Genomic DNA, 20,002 nt, shown 5'->3' with positions numbered 1-20,002 from the left:
CAGCAAACCATGAACAACATTAATGTTTTGGAAAAGTTATTGTTAATGTCTCTATGGCACCCTTCTTACCCGCTCAGATTGTGATTTGTCTCTGCTATTTTCTACCCAGCTGTGAAGTTGGGGTGCCAAAGAGTTTGATACCTTCAAAACACAGGTCATCCAGCCCCAAAATGTACGTGGAGTCCTAAGCTAGTTTATATGCCAGCAACAGGTGATTTTGTCATAAGGAAGTGGAAGCTGATACAGTCTTTAAAGAAATTTGGTAGGAAAATGAGATGAGATGGCATGGAAACATGAGATGGTGTTTTAGTGAAAGACAGTTGCCAGTTCTTTGCTTTCTGAATGATTCCTTCTAAAACTCTTTTCTCTGCTTTTGACTTCCTACCTTTTCCCTCCATGGACATATTTCTATGTTAATAGAATAATTAACTATGGAAAAATTCCTGGTAGGCAGGAATCAAATTGTTCACTTCTTGACTCTAAAACTACTGCTTTTCAGTGAATACCATCACATCTTATCTATTACTCCTTCAAGTTTGTCACTTTCTTTTTTATCTGAACTTGTCATTTGCTTAGATTTGTTTTATAGTTATAGTTTGGGGATGGCTAGCAGCAAGGAGGTTTAAAAATATAAGTTTACAGGAGCTCTTCTATGTACTAAACCACCCTGGATGTTCTTTTTTTATGTTAAAATTGGCAAGCTCTATATTTAGTTTTGTCCTTAAATTATACTTTTTAGATTTGTCTGAGTATGGTTTGGTCTGAAAATATGTATTCTATTCTTCTTTCTTAACCCATTCCATACATCAAATCAGTTTGCTTCTGTGAACCACTTCCTTATCCCATTGTCCTCATGCACAGTGATGAACACAGAAATCATTCTCCCTGTGAGGCAATAGCTTATTATTATTAAATTATTTTCCTGTGGGTAAATCACTAGAATCCTTATGGTCCTGAGAAGTCTCAGAATTGTTTTTATGCTTTCTTCTTCTTCTGTTTTCTGTGATTACCCATGTGTCTGTCATTCATGTGCACTGGCCTGCAGTTTCCTAGATTGTATAAAATACATATGAGTAATTGCAAATGGACTATAGGGAATACGTATAATATTAGTGTAGATTGTATACATGATATATTTTCTTTGTATTTGTTAAATTTATTTTCTTTCCCTTTTTGCTCACTCCCCCCCCCCACCTCCCCCAAAAAAACAAATAAGAAGTGTTTTCTGTTTCCATTTCAGATCACCACCACCCAATTCAGAAGTATTTGCTATTGGTTATTTAGGATGACTTGGTGTAGTCATCAAAAAACACTTATACACCTTTATGTTATCAGTAATCATAGCAAAAACTGTCATTTCTTGAGCTCTTTATTGATGCCATCAGTGTTTTAAGAGCTTTATTTATTTGTGCATGCAACAGTATTGTTGAGAATCAGTCATGTGTTAAGCACTGCTCTAGGCATGTAGAATATATCTGTGAATGAAAACAAAGAACCCTGCTGCCAGGGAGGTTACATTTTAGTGGGACTACCAGGAATACACAAGCCTAAACAATAAGAAAAGTATATAATGTATCAGAAGGTGAGCAATGATATGGAAAAAAGAATAGTTTTGATAGAACAAGAAGGCCAAATATCAACAAAGAAGGAGAAGACTTGAACACTCTACAACAGCTAGACCTAACAGATATATATAGAATGCTCCACCCAACAACAGCATCATATACATTTTTCTCAGGTGGACATGGAACAGTCTCCAGAATACACAGTATGCTGGGACATTTAACAAACCAGTAAATTTAAAAGGATTGAAATAATTCAAATTATGTTTTCTGACCACAGCGGAATGAAATTAAAAATGAACAGCAGGAAAAAATTTAGAAAACTCAAAAATATGTGGAAATTAAGCAACACACTCTAAATAACCAATAAGTCAAAGAAGAAATCAATAGGGAAATATGAAAATACTTTGAGATGAGTAAAATGAAAACACAGCATACTAAAATTTGTAGGATACAGCCAGAGCATTGCTTAGAGGGGAATTTATAGGTGTAAATGCATGTATTAAGGAAGAAGAAAGATCTCAAATCAATAACATAACCTGTCTTGAGACACTGTTAGAAGAACAAACTAAACCTAAAGGAAGTAGAAGAAAAGAAATAATAAAGATTAGAGAGGAGATTAATGAAATGAAATTAAAGAATAGGAAAACAATAGAGAAAATCATTAAAACCAAAAGCTAATTCTTTGAAAAGAACAACAAATTTGATAAATGTTTAGCTAGACTGACCAAGGGAAAAAGAAGACTCAAATCATTAGAATCAGAAATGAAATAGGGGCCATTACTACCGACCTTACAAAACTGGAAAGGACTATAAAGGAATACTATGAAAAGTTATATGCCGGTAAATTAGATAACCTACATGAAACAGACAATTACTAGAAGGACACAAACTACCTAAACTGACTTAAGGAGAAGTAGACAATCTGAATAGACCTATAGCTAGTGTAAAGATTGAATTTAGTAATCGAAAAAGTACCAGACCCAGATGGCTTCACCACTGAATTCTTCCAAACACTTAAAGAATTAATACCAGTTTTTCATAAGCTTGTCCATAACATTGGAAGAGGAGGGAACACTTCCCAAATCATTCTATGAGGCCAGTATTATACTAATGTCAAAACTAGACAAACATCACAAAAAAGAAAAATTGCAGACCACTATCTCTAACAGATATGGACACAGAAATCCTTAACAAAATACTAACAAAGTGAATTGATATAAGAAGAATTATATACCGTGACCAATTGGTATTTTACCCCAGGAATGCAGGGTTGGTTTAACATCCAAAAATCAGTTGATGTAATTTACCATATCAGTAAAACAACAACAAAGAAAAATCCACAGGATCATCTCAATAGACGTAGAAAATGTAGAAAAAGCATTTGACAAAATGCAACACCTTTTCATGATTCACGTCCAACAAACTCAGAAATAAAAGGGAACTTATTAAACCTGATAAAAGACACCAAAAAAAAAAAAAAAAGAAACCTCACAACTAGCATTATGCTTAATGGTGAAAGATTTGTTGCTTTCCCCCTAAGATAGGGAATAAAGACAAGGACGTTCGCTCTCACCATTTCTATCCAACATTATAGTGGAGGTTCTAGCCAGGGCAGTCTGGGATAGGGAGAATACAGATGTCGGGAGGGGTGATAGCTAAAGAATATGGGATTTATTTTTGAGGTGGTAAAAATGTTCTAAAATTGATGGTGGCTGCAAATATTTGTGAATATAAAAACCATTTTATTGTATACTTTAGATAGGAGCACAGATAGTTTACCTCTGGCAGGAAGTCAGGGCATGTGGATGCAGACACTGGCAGCAGGAGCAGCTTACAGAGCTTCTAATTTTTTTTTTTTTTTTTTGCGGTACAAGTGCCTCTCACTGTTGTGGCCTCTCCCATTGCGGAGCACAGGCTCCGGACGCGCAGACTCAGCGGCCATGGCTCACGGGCCCAGCCGCTCCGCGGCATGTGGGATCCTCCCGGACCGGGGCACGAACCCGTGTCCCCTGCGTCGGCAGGCGGACTCTCAACCACTGTGCCACCAGGGAAGCCCTAGAGCTTCTAATTTTTTAATTCTCCCTTCAGCCCTGTGACTTGGGCACTATTATTATCCCCATTTACACACGAGGAAACAGAAGTTATGGAAAATGTCAGTTTCACATAGGAATATCAGTCAAGTGTAGAAAGCAACCTGCTTTTTGGAGGTCAGTGCTGTTACTGGCCTTTCTGATGGGTGACTGAAAAATCCCAATTCTCTTTTCTTTATGTGAAAAAACTAAGATACAGTCTGAGACTTCTCCCCACTCCCCTACCCCCGCCACCCTCCAAAAAAAAGTTTTGGCAAATATTTTTCTATTTTTAAATCACTTTTTTTCCTCCTAGAATATCCTCAGAATAGGCTAGAAAGCTGTCGGGCCAACCCAAAAGTTGTCCTCAAACTGCTGTCCTTGTGAAAATCAGTTTCTTAGGAGAGATGAAATGCCAGTGCCATCCTTTCCTTCATGGTATTTAGGAATCTAAAGTAAAACCTTTTCTTTATTACAGACTGCATCTACTCTGCTGTTACTGGTTGTGGTCTGTCTCTAGTCACTAAATCTGCAGTTTCTGCTGAGGGAGTCCCAGCCCTAATGGAGACTTCTGTCCAATATATTTCTAAGGAAAATCTCACTGGTTTTTCAGTAAGTCTAGGGAAGGACGCTAAGCACGAGTTAGATGAGAAAAGATGCAAGATGACATTTCTTGTGAATCAGTTTGCTTATTCCACAAGCTGGGGGAGGGTGTAATTGTTTAGAAACACAGTATTTTTTTATGAAACATTGTGAATTTTAAATATATTTATATTAATATTGTCTGTAGGTCCTTTCCAGTCTCAGAAAAAGAACTTATTCCACAAAATTGTCAGCAAATATAAGCACAAAAAGGAGAAGCCTAATGTTCCGGAAAAAGGTATTGGTGCCTTCCATCCTCCATTAAGATTTCTTGGCCACGTCCATTGTGAATTCATCTTTGAATGATGCTTCACTGCACCGCCTTTGCCTCTACCTCCCCTTTGCTTGCTTCAATGTCATCCGCTCCTGACGCAGGCACATTCATTGTTTCTAGATTCTGCAGCTAATTGCAAAGAGAGATCTTCTTCACTTGGATTCCTACTGAAATCCCATGTTTGTCTCTATTTTCAGAGTTCCATATGAATCCTGAAATTGCTTCTTTTTATTTGTATTTGGTGCATTTTCTAATTTAGTCTTCTTGAGCTCTTCTCCACTTATTTTCTTTGACTATTCTTGTTTTTTTCATGTTTGGCAGCCTTCATAGCAGGACCACGTTTTCCTGCCTCCTGAAATCTTACCAGTTTCGTATGCGTATGAAAGTCCCACAGTTGCTATACTTTCTCTGACACTTGAGGATTCTTGTCCAGGAGGATTCCACTCCTACATCATAACCTATCTATCTTCTTTTTTTCTATTTATATACTTTGTCAGACTCTTCCCACCTCCTTCAGTCACATAACTGTTATTTCCAGAGGGCGCTAGAAATATACGCACTCAACCCTCCCTTTACTCTGAGCATCTGTCTCGTTGTTACGATCTGGATAGGCCCTTGAACCTCTTCAGGGCTCATCTGAAGATTTGTCTCTTCTCACAGGTCAGACTCCTATCCTTCTTTCACACAGAAGATAAATCCCATCTGGTTCAGTATAGCCACGTGTCCTGGAAGTCAGGCTTTTTCTCTAGCATCTCCTGCATGTTAGTGTCGTGACTGCCATGAGCCTGATGCCCATTTGCATCCTACTTGCATGGCCAGATGTGGAGCCTTTCGTGTTTCTGGAATGAGGCTTTAAATGCAGCTGTCTTCCATGTGTAGACATACGTGCCTCTGTGTTCCTGTGTGTAACCTTTTGCTTAATTTGGGTTTTATTTTCACCTCCACTTTAGCCTCTTAGTTTTGTTTTGTATGTTAATATTTATTCTCTGCTTCCAGTGGAGAGAGATCACTCTTTAGGTAAAATGTCAGCTTTTATCCTTACCTTTTAACCAATCTTCAGGTTATCTTGATTAAGGTCATAGAAATTATCCAACAACATATTTTTAAAAAGGCAAATTTGTTTACTTTTAATGCATTTCCTATATGGCCTAATTATTTTAGCTGGCAAATGCAGTTTTGAGACTTAAGTAGTTGAAGTAAAATTCTGCTTCATTTGTGTGATAATGCTTTTTATTGAAGTGGTTTTGTGTATTGTCTTATTTTTATAGTGTATATGTCTATACTAGGGGTAGAGTTTCACTTTCCTTTTCTGTTGTTGTTTTTTTAGGAAGTGGGGATAAATGGTCAAACAAGCAACTCTTCTTGGATGCCATTCACCCTACAGAAGGTAAAAGAAGCAACATTCATTGTATCATTTCAGGTAGTCTGTGCTGGAAATGGCATAAGTTTTGTAGGTTTAAACTGGCATAATTTATATAGGTTTAACCGACGGCATTAGACCTGAGTGTTCATAATTGGGTTATTTTTAATTTTCAAATCAAAACTGATAGATTTTTGATCCTACTAAGGGTCAGGCTGTGTGTCCTTTGGAGTTTAATTTGTGAAAGGGGGATTTGTAAGCTTTAAACCACAATAACCAGAAATTAGAGGTTTTCATAACTGAAAACTATTCAGTATTGCGGCTCACGTTGCAGGCGGGTGCTCATGGGGAGTCAGGGCAGCATGGGGCTCTCCTGGTTTGCTGGACGTGAGTGCCCTGCAGACATGGTTCCTGACCTGAACTTCGTTCCTAGCCCACCTCCCACTTCCTCTAACTGTGATCAAATGGAATGTCCCCGAGGCTTACTGTAGCCAAAGAAAAGTCCCTTGGCTGGTATGATGTTATAGGTACAGATTTTATTTCAAAATTTCCCACAGTCGTATTTATTTGTGACTTTAATTCTTCTTAAATATTGAACCCTTAGGTGAATGTTGATTTCGTGGTGGTAAGGAGCCATCCTTCCATTCTTCCCACTGATGCTCTCTTTTCCATTTAGATATTTTAGAAGAGCTGAACATTTTTGTAGTGCTTAATGAGGAGTCACTTCATCTGAAAACTAGAAGGGACCGTAGTGATCATCGTTTGATTTATTACCCCTTTGATTTACTTATGGGGAACTTGATGAACAAGTCCATCCTATTGATTTCCAAATGTACCCTCATTTCTTTGTTAAAAGGAGAAAAAAATTAAAATGCACATGTGGCCTAAGTCATTTATAAAAAAAAATACTCATGTTTTAAAGATATTTGTGAAAAATATTCAAATTTGAGTTCATTATAAACCTGAACTTCTGTTGTTTGGTAGGCACAGTTCACATGAGCTGCATGTCTGCTTTTGTGTCGTTTTGCTTTTATAGAAAATGCCAGCAGTACATCTCTTTTCTGGCTTGTTACTTCACATTTACAACCTCTGTGGAGTATCATTTCTGCACTTTGCTGGCAAAACAAAATATGAATTGTTGTGCTGCTCTCAGCATTAAATCCTAACATCCCCAAACTGACACACATTCACACTTGTGTATTTTAAAAATAAACGTAAGGCACTGATGAACTATCAGAGGAATCTAAAAGAGGCATTTAAGATAATGTTACTCTTTTCTTAAAATGATACTATTCTAAATATTTTGGTTTTAAACAATGAAAACCCTACTTCATACAAAAGGAGGTATCATAGCATGTGCCAGGGTGGTATAAAGAGCGAAGTAAGTAGGAATTAGGGGACCTGGGTGCTAGTCTCAGATCTGCCACTAATTAGCAGTTTTCAGTAGGACAGACCATTTAACCTTACTAGGATTCACTGTCCACATTTGTACTCTGTTGTAAGATATGTGTGTTTAGGGGTGGAGTGAATGAGAAGGCATAGTAATACATGATCTATACATTTCATTTCCCTTCTAACACCTGATGATTTTATTACTGTGATATCTTGAGTGGGTGGTGTGATACCAAAAATACCATATTCTGAAGCCCTAATTTTCTGCCCTTTGCAGGTCAGAAAAGCAAATCAATTTTGAGTCTTCTAGGCAGTCCAAAGGGTTTAGTTGGAAATATTTATTATTGTTGATGTTTAATTATATTTACTATTAATGTATATGGAACAAAACTGTGGAGAACATGCACTGAAAATTGCATGTCCTTTAGTGTAGATGCAAATTCATTTTACATGGCCAGAAAAAAAGGAATCAGTTTGAGGGTTGGAAGTTAACCAGTAACTTAAAGTGACTTTTTTTTTTATTTATTTTTATAACATCCCCTACATTTACTTGTTCAGGTGGTGACTACGTGCTTTGTAAATTATCTAGGCCCTTTACTCCATCCTCTTTCTCACCTATGTCCGTATCATTGCTTATTAAAACTTTACCTTGGATATTATAAATATATAAGGACAGAAAAATTAAACCATAATCAGGACAGTTAGCATGTGTAGGCTATCCTGGGCAAAGGTTAGACAGGAGTTGTTTGTAGCTGATGTCTATAAATGAAATATTGACTCAACTGAGGCTTCAGAGCTGTTAGCCGCTCCTGGCTTCTGTTAAAGTGGATGACTTAAAGTTCACTATCCTTTTTTTACACCACCCTGAGTATAATTGGCTTTGAATTTTTTTTCCCCAAGATATTAGAAATTTTCAGGTGTTTAGTAATCACATCTGAGGTTTAAATGCTATGCTTATAATCTATTTTAAGAATTCTCCCCATGCTTTTAAAATTCAAAATCGCTAAACCACTTCTTGAAATTTTTGCAGATCAAAAAAAACAGATTGCCTATAGGCTAGAATTAAAGTTTTCAGATAAACCAAGATGACCTCCCTCTGCCACTGTGTTTGTCTTTCTACCAACTTATGGTGTCATATGTTCATGCTTAAGGTAGAGGTTTCTAATTGTAGTAATAATGATGGTGATGATTACTATACTGCTTTATGTTTCCAGAGGGCTTTCACGTATACTTTCTGTGAAAACTAATCGTAACAGTATCTCCAGTCAATTTAAGGAGACCTTATCAGCCCCAAATACATGATAAGGAATTGAAGCCTGACCAATGTAAGCAGGAAGGGAAGAAACCAGCACTAAAGTACGCTGGCCACTGCAGTTTTGATTTTTCAGGTGTTTGTGGATAGCCCTCATTTGTTGAAATTATAAATGCTGTCTTACAAGGAAAGAAAAAAAACCCTAAACCTCAAACTAGGTATCTCTAAAAGATTAGTGTCTTTGCAATACATAAATCTAATTACAGGGGAGAAAAATCTGGTTTTCTAGTTAGATTTTGAAATATGATCCACACAGTCAGGCTAACTTGATCTCTTTTCCTAAGTTCAAAATAGTTGCCTTATAATTTCAGCAAGGTCCCCAGGATCTGAGGTAAGGCTCATTCATTTGATTCCTGTTTTCCATTCAGCAGTTAACTGCATTTTCAGCTCATGGGAGCCTGACCCATGGCAATGAGATTCCAGACTTGGCTGTAATAATTTCAGTGCAGGTTTGCCTCCTGTAGTTGGCATGTGAATTCATGACTCCGGAGCACTTTAGTGGCCTCCTGGAGTATAGTACAAGCACAGTGCTGCTTTCCAAAAAAACTTACTCTACATTTTGGGAGCAGAGTTTGGAAAACAAGATAGTCTCTGATTGCCATATTCCTAATGTTGCTCCAGGAATCAGCTCACATTATCACCCTCACATGATATGCTCCAAGTATGTTATGATTATTGTGGAGTGTAAAAATCAGCCCTGTGGACTCGTTTGGTGGTGCTTGGGTAGGTTTGTGTGTTCAATTACAAGCCCAAAGAGAAATGACTAATTTGTTTTTAGAGGACAAAACCTTTCTTTTCTCACATTTCCATTAGTTTGGCAGGGAGGGCAAAAAAGGAGCTGCCTTGCTGTCTTGGTATACAACTTTGGGCTCTTTCCCTCTCTGAGTTTTTTTCATTTCCTGTCCCTCACCACTGTTGACCTGAAACTAATAGACTGCCAGTTATTTCTCCAGCAAAGATGGGTTTATTTTGGATCAGCAGAGAATATAAATTTGAGGTGTACAACCATGGTATGCAAGTCCTCACACGTCAAGGGAAGGAGAATTTTATAGGCGGGAAAGAAGTAGGTAAGGCTATGGTAAATCAAGTCCATGGCTTTTCATTGGCTGAGTCCTTGCCAGGAAAGAAGAGAGGAGTCTTTGTTTTTCTGTTGGGCTCTGCTGTCATCACAGGGCATGAGAGCTCCTCCTTCTGGTCTCCTGACTCTATTTAATTGAGGTTTCTGTTTATTAATTTTTTGCACCACTAAGCCTTTGTTTTGGATCTTGCAGGTTGGTGGGGAGGACAGTATATGCAAATCTGAATAAATTGTGTCCCAATAGACCACAATTTCTACATATGGTTAGGGTCCCTATCTGAGATCCTTTTGACCAGCTAGTCTGGAGAGGATGATAAAAGAAGTTTCTCTTTGCTAATGTTGCTGGACTCAGATCTACTGTTCTGTCCCAGACAATTATAGTTGACCCTTGAACAAAGTGAGGGTTAAGGGTACACCCTCCCCCTTCACCCCCTTGGTCAAAAATTCATGTCTAACTTTGCAGCTGGCCCTCCAGGCCCTCCATATCAGCAGGTCTGCATCTGCAGATTTAACCAGCTGTGGATTGTGTAGTACTATTGTATGTATTTCTTTAAAAAGATCCACTTATAAGTGGAGCCGCACAGTTCAAACTTGTGTTGTTCAAGGGTCACCTGTACTTCTTTGACTTAGCCTTACCTGCCTTCCCCAATTCTTCTCTCCTAGGAGAGGGATCTCCCTGAGCACCGACCCTGAAGACTGTCATCGGTCTAGGCTGCCAGAAAGACAGGATGTTCTAGGGGTCACCCATGGGTCAAAGCATGGGGTAGACTCACTCTAACCTTCTCTTCCTAACTCCAGCAAGATCACATTACATGCGATCACATTACATACACATTACATGTTTCTCAAATGTGGATGATCTATAGGCCCTGTGATTACTTCTTGATCTGACAGTAGGTTTCGAGAAGACAACATATAGAAGGGTTGCATTGCCTCTTTTCCAGTGATTTATGAGAACTTCCAATGCATTCTCCTTTTTTGCCTCTTTCACTTGGTCTGCAGCCTGATTCACTCAGTATCTCCCAGCCTCCAGACCTCTGGGACTTGATGATCACTTGTATCTATTGGCCGCCCTGCCTTTGACCCCCTGGCTCCTGTCTGCTGGTTTCTGAGCTTCCCCTGGTCTCAGTCTGCCTTAAGGCCTGATTCACCTTCCATTTGCAGTCCCTTTGCATCCATCCCCTTGGCTTCGTATTGTGTTTTTATCAATTCACCTGGAACACATAGGAGAATGAGTAACCCCTGAAAAGAAATTAAAACAGCTGACAGCTCACCAAAAACAAAAACCTAACAGTCCTAGTGAAGGGAGTACTCTTCCACAGCCTTGAGACTCTGAAGCTGGCTATAGAAAACACTGGCCAGGACACTGATTCTAGGCTGTGTGGCAAAATGAAAAGAATTTTAGGGCTGGATGGCTCCTTTAGAGCTAATCTAGTCCAGCTTCCTTCTTTACATGAAGAAACTGAGACCCCTGGTCCCACAGTTAGTAAATTAAAAAGTCAAGAGTAGAACCTAGGTCTCTCTCTGACTATGTTATTTCCATTATCCCTGGTCTTATAGAAACCTGGTCATCTTTCCCAGACCTCTTAGCCCTTTTCTGGTGTCCATGTCTTTTCTTTGACCTCCTTGGTTTTTCTTTCCATAAGCAGTAATTTGAATGTAATACATTTGGAATCCTGCCGTACCCTTATCTCCACAAGTTCTGGATTTTTCTGGGAAGAGGTTCATGCTTTTTCTGGAAGATTCATCTATGATTCAGTGATCATACTGGAGAGATCACAAGCTTCCCTCTGTAATCAGAAGGGACAACTGATAAGCCTGGATAAGAAACTAGAATTTTGAAGCTTGTGAATATCCAGTAGAGGTTGCTGTAAACTCAGACTTTGGCCTCTTTGTATAGGAGGCTTTGAACTTCAGGGCTAATGCAGAGTCGTGAAACTCCTTTGGAGTGTTTCTAACCAAATTATCTTTTCATTTTGCTGGTAGCATTTATTGAAGTTTAAGTGTAAAAAAAAATTTTTTTAATGCATATGTACTACCACTGGCCTATGTTAACTATCAAAGTATAAATAACTAAGATTGTTTGACCTGGGTATAGACCTACAACTTGAAAGGAGCCTTTTTCCTAGTTTTTGATTACTTGCTTGAAAAAAGGTGTTTGGGAGCATTGCCAAATAGTTCTGGGTTTTTTTTTAAGTAACTATTATCTTAAGCCTGTCCACACACAGCCATCTATTATGCAATAATATGGTAAGGCCAAACCACAAATCATGGTATGATTTCTGCTTTACATCCTTTCTCTTGATGTAATTGAAATTATTTCCCACTTGTTTTGGAATAGGAAGCCTGGAATCAAATGCTTGGGGGCAAAGATGTTACTACTTTATAGCCTCCTTTCTCAAGGATGTACCTAAACCCATTAGGGAACTATATTAAAATTTTTAAATGAAACCTATGTAAGTGTTTATACCAATAAGTACATTTTTTCACACCCTGAATTGTTCTTGCTCTGTTCCTTTTATTTTAGCTTTTTTTGTCTTCCTACATTACATATATTGTCTTATTTCCAGTTTATCTACCTTCGTATCCACCTTCTTATGAGCACCACCTGGTATCCTCCAGGTTAAGTTTGCACAGAGTTTGTCATGTCAAACAAACATGACAGTGTGATTTCCTGAACCACACTCCCCCTTTTCTTTGTCAAAAACAATTTCTATGCCTGTCTTAAAGAGATTGGATAGTTAAAAAATGGAAAGATGCCTCTTTCTCCTGCCCCAAAGCCCTTAGGTCACTGGAATAAAAACAGCCCCAATGAGGAAACGACTACAAATATATACTCCTAAATGCTTGTTGTACTCACATCTGCATATTCTTGTCTTAATTTAAATTAAGGGGGGAGGGGGAGAGACGAATTCCTAAGGAAATGAGTAAGAAGAGACACAGCATTCCCAACCCGTCTGAACTGGAAGCAAAGTCCTTGGTGGCAAGTGTGTTCCTTACTCTTGACACAGTGACTAATAGGGTACAAGTGTGTGCTGTTAAATGATTTGCTGGTGTTAACAGTTAAAATTAGGGTACCTAAAACTAACCTTTCGGGGTGTCCTGCTGACATGTGGTACTTTATTAAATTATCTCCCTAAAGCACATTCACCTGGTCCTAGAATTCAGCCGATGGGAGAGAGTTTCCATAGGTGCTGGCTTCGTCAGTGTTTGCCAGGTCCTTACTGAGTACTCAGTGTGCATAAAAGAAAGTTTCTTTTCTCATCAGTCCAACCTGGAGGTTGAAAGCAGGTGTCCAAATGATAAGTGTAAATTTAAGAAGCACATACTTAATCTCAGTATCCTCAGAAGAAGAGAAACTTCTTTTATCATCCTTTCCAGACTAGCTGGTCAAAAGGATCTCAGATAGGGACCCTGACCACATGTAGAAATTGTGGTCTATTGGGACACAGTTTATTCAGATTTGCATACACTGTCCTCCCCACCAACCTGCAAGATCCAAACACTTAGAAAATGTTACTCCAATGGCCTCTTAGTTAAGTATTCTATTAAAAGATAGAGAGGGCATCCTATCCCTCTGTACCTAATTTATCAAAGCACATATTTAAAGAAATATTTGTTTAAAATTATAGTCAGTATTTCTTTTTTCTATCAATACTCTGAAAACTCTAAATGTAAGTTCTTGTTCAGATAAGTCAGACATTTAGAAATACTTCCTTCCCAGAGCAACGTTGGTGCCTTGTGTTTTTGTGTGTAACGTTATATGGTTTGTCCTTTTTCAGCCATATTTTCAGAAGACAAAAACACCACAGAGCCTGCTTATAAGGTTAAAAATGCCCCATCCATTCCCAGCACTCCAGAGCCAACAACAACGCAAGAACCCTTGGTGGGCAGTCAAAAGAGAAAAGCAAGGAAAACCAAGATCACACACCTTGTCAGGACGGCAGATGGCCGGGTATCACCAGCGGGAGGTACTTTGGGTAAGACAAGGAAGCTTTAGACAGAGATGACCAGAGCAAGCAGGTGACCATCAGGGCCACAGTGGCCAGAAAATGACTATAATCCAACTGTGGGTCCTCAGTGAAAAATGGATCTGTCTGTCAGTCTGGTCACAGTAACATTTTCTCTCTCTGGATCTCCTTGAGAACTGGTTTCCTACAGCATTCTAAACGTACATGTTTTAGTCCATGTTTTAAAATCATAGCTCTTTTCCCAAGAGCATATCCGGAATTCCTAGGAAGGAAAGGTAGCTTTTAGGACTGTCAGCTACCTTCTCCTTCTCAGCATGCACACAAACCGTCTTAAGTAAATTCCCAAAGATCCGAGACTTTTAAAAATACTGGATGAGTCTTTGTCCCTGGCTCACGTTTTAAGTCATTACAAACCAGATCATCAGGTGTTCAAACCAATGAACTAAGAAAACTGAGAAAGCAAGCATCCAGCATTTCCTGTACAGCTGATTCAGACCACTAAGGGAGCCTGAGAATGCTTCTGGATTTCTTGATTCTCTGGGCTAATCCTGAACCAAATATTAACTTACAGTGAATTTCTCCATTTCAGTCTTGGCCTGTGGTCTCTTTACTGTTCCTGGTGGCCTCTGTGGAATTGCCTGAGGGGCCCGGCTTAAGCGAGTGACACTGAGCATCCCCCCCTCCTATCTAGGGGTGGTACACCAACCAAGCATTAGTGGGCTTAGCTGCTGCCTTTCTGCCTTTCAGCGCCTCTAGCGTCTCATTCTATCAGCCCTGAAGGAGGCGTTCCCCACCCCCCTTACCCTAACCCAGTTTCCAGACAAAGGTCAAGCGTCCATAATGACTTCTGTAAATAGCAAAAAAAAATGTTTAAATGAATGCTTTTTGAGAATATTTATAAATAACTGATTTAGGTTAATCTAGTTGGTAGACTTATTGTATGCTGAGATCGAAGTCATTTAGTGAATTTTGTGCACTTGTGTTTTGCATATGTAGATTGTTAAACCTTAAAGTATATTAAAGACCCCTAATTTTACTGTCATATACGAAGTGAAACTCAAAGAGGTGGAATTTTGTTTCATAACACATCGAACCACTAAGTAGGATGAGGATTAGAATCTAGTTTTCATGATACTTAGTCCAGCGGGCTCCTCTCTCCTTCCCTTTCCACTCTGGATTCTGCTCTGTGATTTTCACATTGTATAAATTGTTATAGCCTCATTTTTGCTTTAGGAAGAGTGAAAGATCTTAGAAAATATTCCCTTTTATGTAGAAAAGCATATAGCACTTCATGTTCTAATATATGACATTTACAGCCTTTATCAATTACTTTCTGTAGTTAAAATGTTTTATTATAAAAACCATGGTAAAGATTACTCCTCTTCCTCTCTAATGGCTGTATAAAGTGTACTTACTTCCAACAAATGTATTGGCATAGCATTTCAGCCACCTCTTCATAAATACCAGAGGGCCCTTTGCTTCCTTTCAGTAGGTCTTCAGAACAAAAATAACAGTTTAGGATCTCATTGGAACTGATGCATCTCATTGGGATTAGTTTAGGCTATCCTAAGTGTCGGTAACACAGCATACTGAATGCCCACGGTGCACCGTAGGGCATGCTGTGGCCTCATCAGGAATGTTTGGTCAGTTGAGTTTTTAAGGACCATTTTACAGCATCCACTGGCCCCTCTGCACAAGTCCCTTGGGTTTTATTTTGGCCACGGTCCATTTTTCCCTCTTTCTCTAAGATTGACCTATTCTTTGTTCTTGGATAAAACACAGCTCCTCCGCTCAGCTTCAGGGCATGGTGCTGCCCGTGGTTGCAGTTGGGCTTAATAAAAGAGTTTTATTCCCATGGAAGAAGAGATTCTGTAAAAGCCTTAATACTCGGTGGGTGACAGAAGTGAACAGTAAAGCATATTAGCTCATTTCACATTGTCTGACACTGAGTTTTCTCTGTGTCCCTTCTCTGGAGGGGACAGAGCGATCCCTCTCGTGATGAATTTTCCTTTCGTTACAGATGACAAACCAAAGGAACAACTGCAGAGGAGTCTTGCTAAGGTGACCGAGACGGGCTGCAATGACGAATGCTCACACAACCGGGAGGCCACGGAGACGCGGAGCAGCACCCCGGAGATGCCAGCCGTGTCTGCGTTCTTCAGCCTCGCTGCGCTGGCCGAAGTGGCCGCCATGGAAAATGTGCACAGGTCAGCAGTGGGGAACCTCGCTGCCCTGGGCTCTGGGGACCTGTTCACTTTCACCCCCTTTCACGGAACATGGGTGGAGACAGTGATATGGAAGCCCAAATCATCCTTTCTGACGTGGTCTGTGATATTTTCAATGATTGGGGTTCGGGAGACTTTTGTTTACGAGGTGGTAACCGAAGTATGTATACTGTTCAGCAGTGTGGGAAAATATAAGGGAGTATTGCCCACCAGGTATTTTACTTTGAACATAGTATTATTCTGTGATTAAGCTTCATTTCTGAAAAAGCCTGAGAGAGCAGAGAAGCAATATCATCTAATCATTAAAGCTTTAGAGTCAGGTCTCAGACCTGAGTTTGAGTCCTACCTCTCTCACCTGAAAACTGTAAGGCCTTGAGCAAGACCATTCACTTCTCTATCCTCTGTTTTTCCTTTTATACTGTGGCTGTAAGTGGTTCGCATTTCATAGAGATGTTATATAGAATAAATCTAGTGTCCCAGTACCGGCACATGGTAACACCCCCATTGAGGATGGCGTTGGTGGTACTAGCGGAAGAAAACAGTGTGGTTCAGGAAAAAGAGCATCTCAGCATCTGACTCATGGAAGGCAGAAGGCCTGGATTTTTCTTCAGCTCTCTGTGTTTGTTAAAAAGTCATTTATTTCTCTGGGCCTCCGTTTTCTCATCTTCTGTTTAGCATAACAATATCCCCAAAGAATCACAAAGTTGTGAGGCTCAGATGAGACCAGATACGAAAGCCTTTTGAACTCAGTGAAGTCCCACAGAAAGTATATTAAGTTCTAAGTATATAATTGGGTGTTCTGCTACTTAATGGATCCTTTGGGAAGATAAAAAAGCCTTTTGTGAATTCAGGTATTTCTTGTTTTTATTCAAAGTGGATTACCCACAGATGAGTTCTTTCTTAGGTTTTCAGTCTTCAGCCCAACAGAGCTTGAAATCTACCCCAACGTGTCTACCCATCTGTCAGGCTCCATTCTCCTTCACATCCAGGTTTAGGAGACCCCAATGGAAGCTTTGTTTGCCTCTTGCTGTTTACCTGTCATATTACAGTTCTAGTGCCTCCTCACAAATAGCCTCTAGATTTTTCCAAGAAGTCAAATTCCTTTTTTTTTTTTTTTTTTTGCGGTACGCGGGCCTCTCACTGTTGTGGCGTCTCCCGTTGCGGAGCACAGGCTCCAGACGCACAAGCTCAGCGGCCACGGCTCACGGGCCCAGCCGCTCCGCGGCATGTGGGAGCGTACATTATCAGAATTCCTTTTCATGTGTACACTGCAAGTGCCTAATAGCAAGTGAACGGTGACAGACATTGTTAAAATCTGCTCAGGTCTCTGAGGGAGATAATGCACAGACACTTCTCCACTCGTGAAGTTTTACAGTCGAGCACAGAGGACAAACTCATAGCGCATGCAAAAAGAATTAAAAATATGCCTGAGTGTTATTAAGTGCCCCCATAAATTGTGGGAATAAGAGGTCATGTAAGAATTCGGGGGGGGTCATAATCCAGGGCTCAGGAAGGGCCACCACACAGTCACCTTTGCTGCTGCCAGTGTCCCCTTCTGAGCACGACTGGTGACACCTCTGCTCTGTTAACCAGCCGCCTCCACCCCAGTGACTTTCAGCTGCAGCAGCAGAAAGCGGCAGCAAGCCTTTCCACTGTCACCACCACCTTCTTCTCTGTCCTGCGGTCACGTGGAATCGCTTACTCCCGTCCAGATAAGCCCGCTTCTTGCCTTTGTGCGTCCTCCTCTCGGGTGAACGGCCTGTCTGTCTTTTGTCCTCTTCTCTCAGTCTTCCTCCCGAAGTCCTGCACACTCGCTGTGCACACCTCTCTTAGACCAGCTGCCGCACTGGGTTGTAGTTATTTGTTGATGCATCTGTCTCCTTCCAGTACACTTTGAAAGCAAAGCACTGGTGTTATTCTTCATGTACACAGCTTCCTTAGTTCCTGTTACGCAATGGACGAATGAACAAGTGAATGGCTGAGTGAATAAGTGAGGTGTTTTTGAGAATGACTGCCTAAGTTAGCTAGCAGGCATAGAAAAATGGTGTTCTTTTTTTTTTTTTTACACCTCACATTAGCAAGAAAAAATATTGCCTATTAGAATTTTACTATCAGGCTTCTCTGGTGGCACAGTGGTTGAGAGTCCACCTGCCCATGCAGGGGACACAGGTTCATGCCCCGGTCTGGGAGGATCCCACATGCCGCAGAGCGGCTAGGCCCGTGAGCCATGGCCGCTGAGCCTGCGCGTCCAGAGCCTGTGCTCCGCAACAGGAGAGGCCACAGCGGTGAGAGGCCTGCGTACCATAAAAAAAAAAGAATTTTACTATCAACCTAACAAATGGTTAGTGTTCTTACTATCTAGACAGACAGACAGCCTTGGAGAATCTTAGTTGTAACTTCAGCGGTTAACCTGTTAAAGCAGAGATCCCAGCCATCCCTCCACCTGCAGGCTTAATGTAATTGTACCTGGGTTGCACATCAATTAATTATTTCTTAGGCATCACCTAGTTCATAATTTAGAGAGTGGTCGACAGAGTTAGGGGTAAACATATATTACCTGCATTCTTGCCACAAGCAATCTTAATATTGGGTTCAGAAACCCAACATAGAAAAGCAGTTTTACAGAATGCAGGAAGTAGGAAATTGGAATTAACCTTTGTTGAGAGCCTGTTTATTTACTAGGAGTTTTATAAGGATGGAAGCTCATTACATTTATTCTTAAAATCAGCTCTGCCAGGTGCGTCTTTTTAGTTCCATTTTAATGATGGTACAGGCGGTTAATTAACTTGCTAAGAGCACACAGCTAAACTTGAGTCAAGATCTGAATCCAAGTCTTTGAACTTCATTGTCTTTGCCTTTGCTCCAGCATGCCACTTAAGCAAGCATCTGTCATGTCATAGAGATTCATGGGGAATCTCACCTGACCTTCCCCTGGGAGCTGGAACCATCACTTCGTGGCAGCCACCTCATGCTCCTACCTCCTTTTCTTTTTCCACTGAGTAAGCTGGGCTTTCACCCCAATTTCTCTCTCTCCCTCTTGCTTGCTCTTTTTTGTTTTTGCATTGTATTTTTCATCTTTCACTTATTTTTCTTTGTATGTTTCCTTTTCCAATACTTGTTAAAATTCTTTTTTGCTTTTGTAATATTGTTACACATCCAATCTTAAAAGTAAAAAATAGCATTTTAATTTCATCTTTCTTGAACAAAGAGTTGAACATATTGAATAGTTGGTTCTTACAGCATCCCCACATAAATAAACAGACTAATCCAGAGGCTTGATTATAACACGTTTTGTTTTTCTAAATTCCTAATATCTTTAGCTAAGTGATCGTTGGATTCTGAAATCCCCAAATGTAATCTATCTGTATTAATTTTCTTTTTTGTTCATCAAGAAAAAGAAAATTAGATATAGTTATGGAGAGATACAATTTGAATTTTAAAATAGCTCCTTTTATTTCACATAATCTGAAGAAGATACTGTATTGAAACGGTCAAACCAGTGAAAACACTGCTGCTCTATCCCATATTTTCAGCACAGTGCTGTGCACTACAGACCATCGTAGGCCAGAGCAGTGAGTATGCATTGTTGAGGCTTGGGAAACCTATTAGGGCATGTCAAGGAGGTGCCCAATCCTATCTTTTTAGAACGAGAAGCTCTATAGAAAGTACCAAGAAATTTTCTTATAACCATGAAGTAAATCGTATTTTTCTTCCTACTCATTAAACAACAAGCTGAATGAAAAATAACTGTTTGATCTATGTCTGTTTGATGTAGATCCAATCCAAATGATAAGAATTTCCATGAATTTTTTTAAGTCTTGTCTAGAGTTCTTTCTCCATATGTGTTGATTTTGGCCCAAGTTGATTGGATTTTCTCACACACTAAAATTCAGAGCTGGTACTTGCCTTCTTCCCTGTGCATTCTCCCTCCATATGCCTTTGAGACTTCTCTTTCGTTAGGCGGGTTTCATTGTTTTCTTTTCATTCATTTTTTAAGTCACAGTTCACCTCTCTCTGCAGAGGCCATCCCTTTTATTGGCCTTAAGTTTTGAAATCGGGCTTATTATTATATATCTCAAGAAATGAGCCTGAAGGTCATCGGTTAGTATAGGAG

General features: G+C 39.8%; 1 protein-coding gene across 14 annotated transcripts in view; it reads left to right on the top strand.

Annotated features, from left to right (window-relative positions):
• The window catches only part of BBX (BBX high mobility group box domain containing), a 282,397-nt gene that overhangs the window by 255,895 nt on the left and 6,500 nt on the right, over positions 1 to 20,002 (top strand). For 8 of the 14 annotated variants that reach the window (XM_033855860.2, XM_033855864.2, XM_033855865.2 and 5 more), the window contains 4 exons: positions 4,425 to 4,514; positions 5,878 to 5,937; positions 13,475 to 13,672; positions 15,684 to 15,870. In XM_033855860.2, coding sequence (XP_033711751.1) covers positions 4,425 to 4,514; positions 5,878 to 5,937; positions 13,475 to 13,672; positions 15,684 to 15,870 — 535 coding nt within the window. Of the gene's footprint in view, positions 1 to 4,424; positions 4,515 to 5,877; positions 5,938 to 6,586; positions 6,796 to 13,474; positions 13,673 to 15,683; positions 15,871 to 20,002 lie in introns of those variants that run through there. The other 6 variants (XM_073804264.1, XM_073804266.1, XM_073804268.1 and 3 more) reach the window with 6 other exon arrangements.

This window comes from Tursiops truncatus, chromosome 4, assembly GCF_011762595.2.
Source record: "Tursiops truncatus isolate mTurTru1 chromosome 4, mTurTru1.mat.Y, whole genome shotgun sequence".
Classification (NCBI taxonomy): Eukaryota; Metazoa; Chordata; class Mammalia; order Artiodactyla; family Delphinidae; genus Tursiops; species Tursiops truncatus.
Note: the sequence above shows the minus strand (reverse complement) of the source record. Positions and strands in the feature narration are given on the sequence as shown.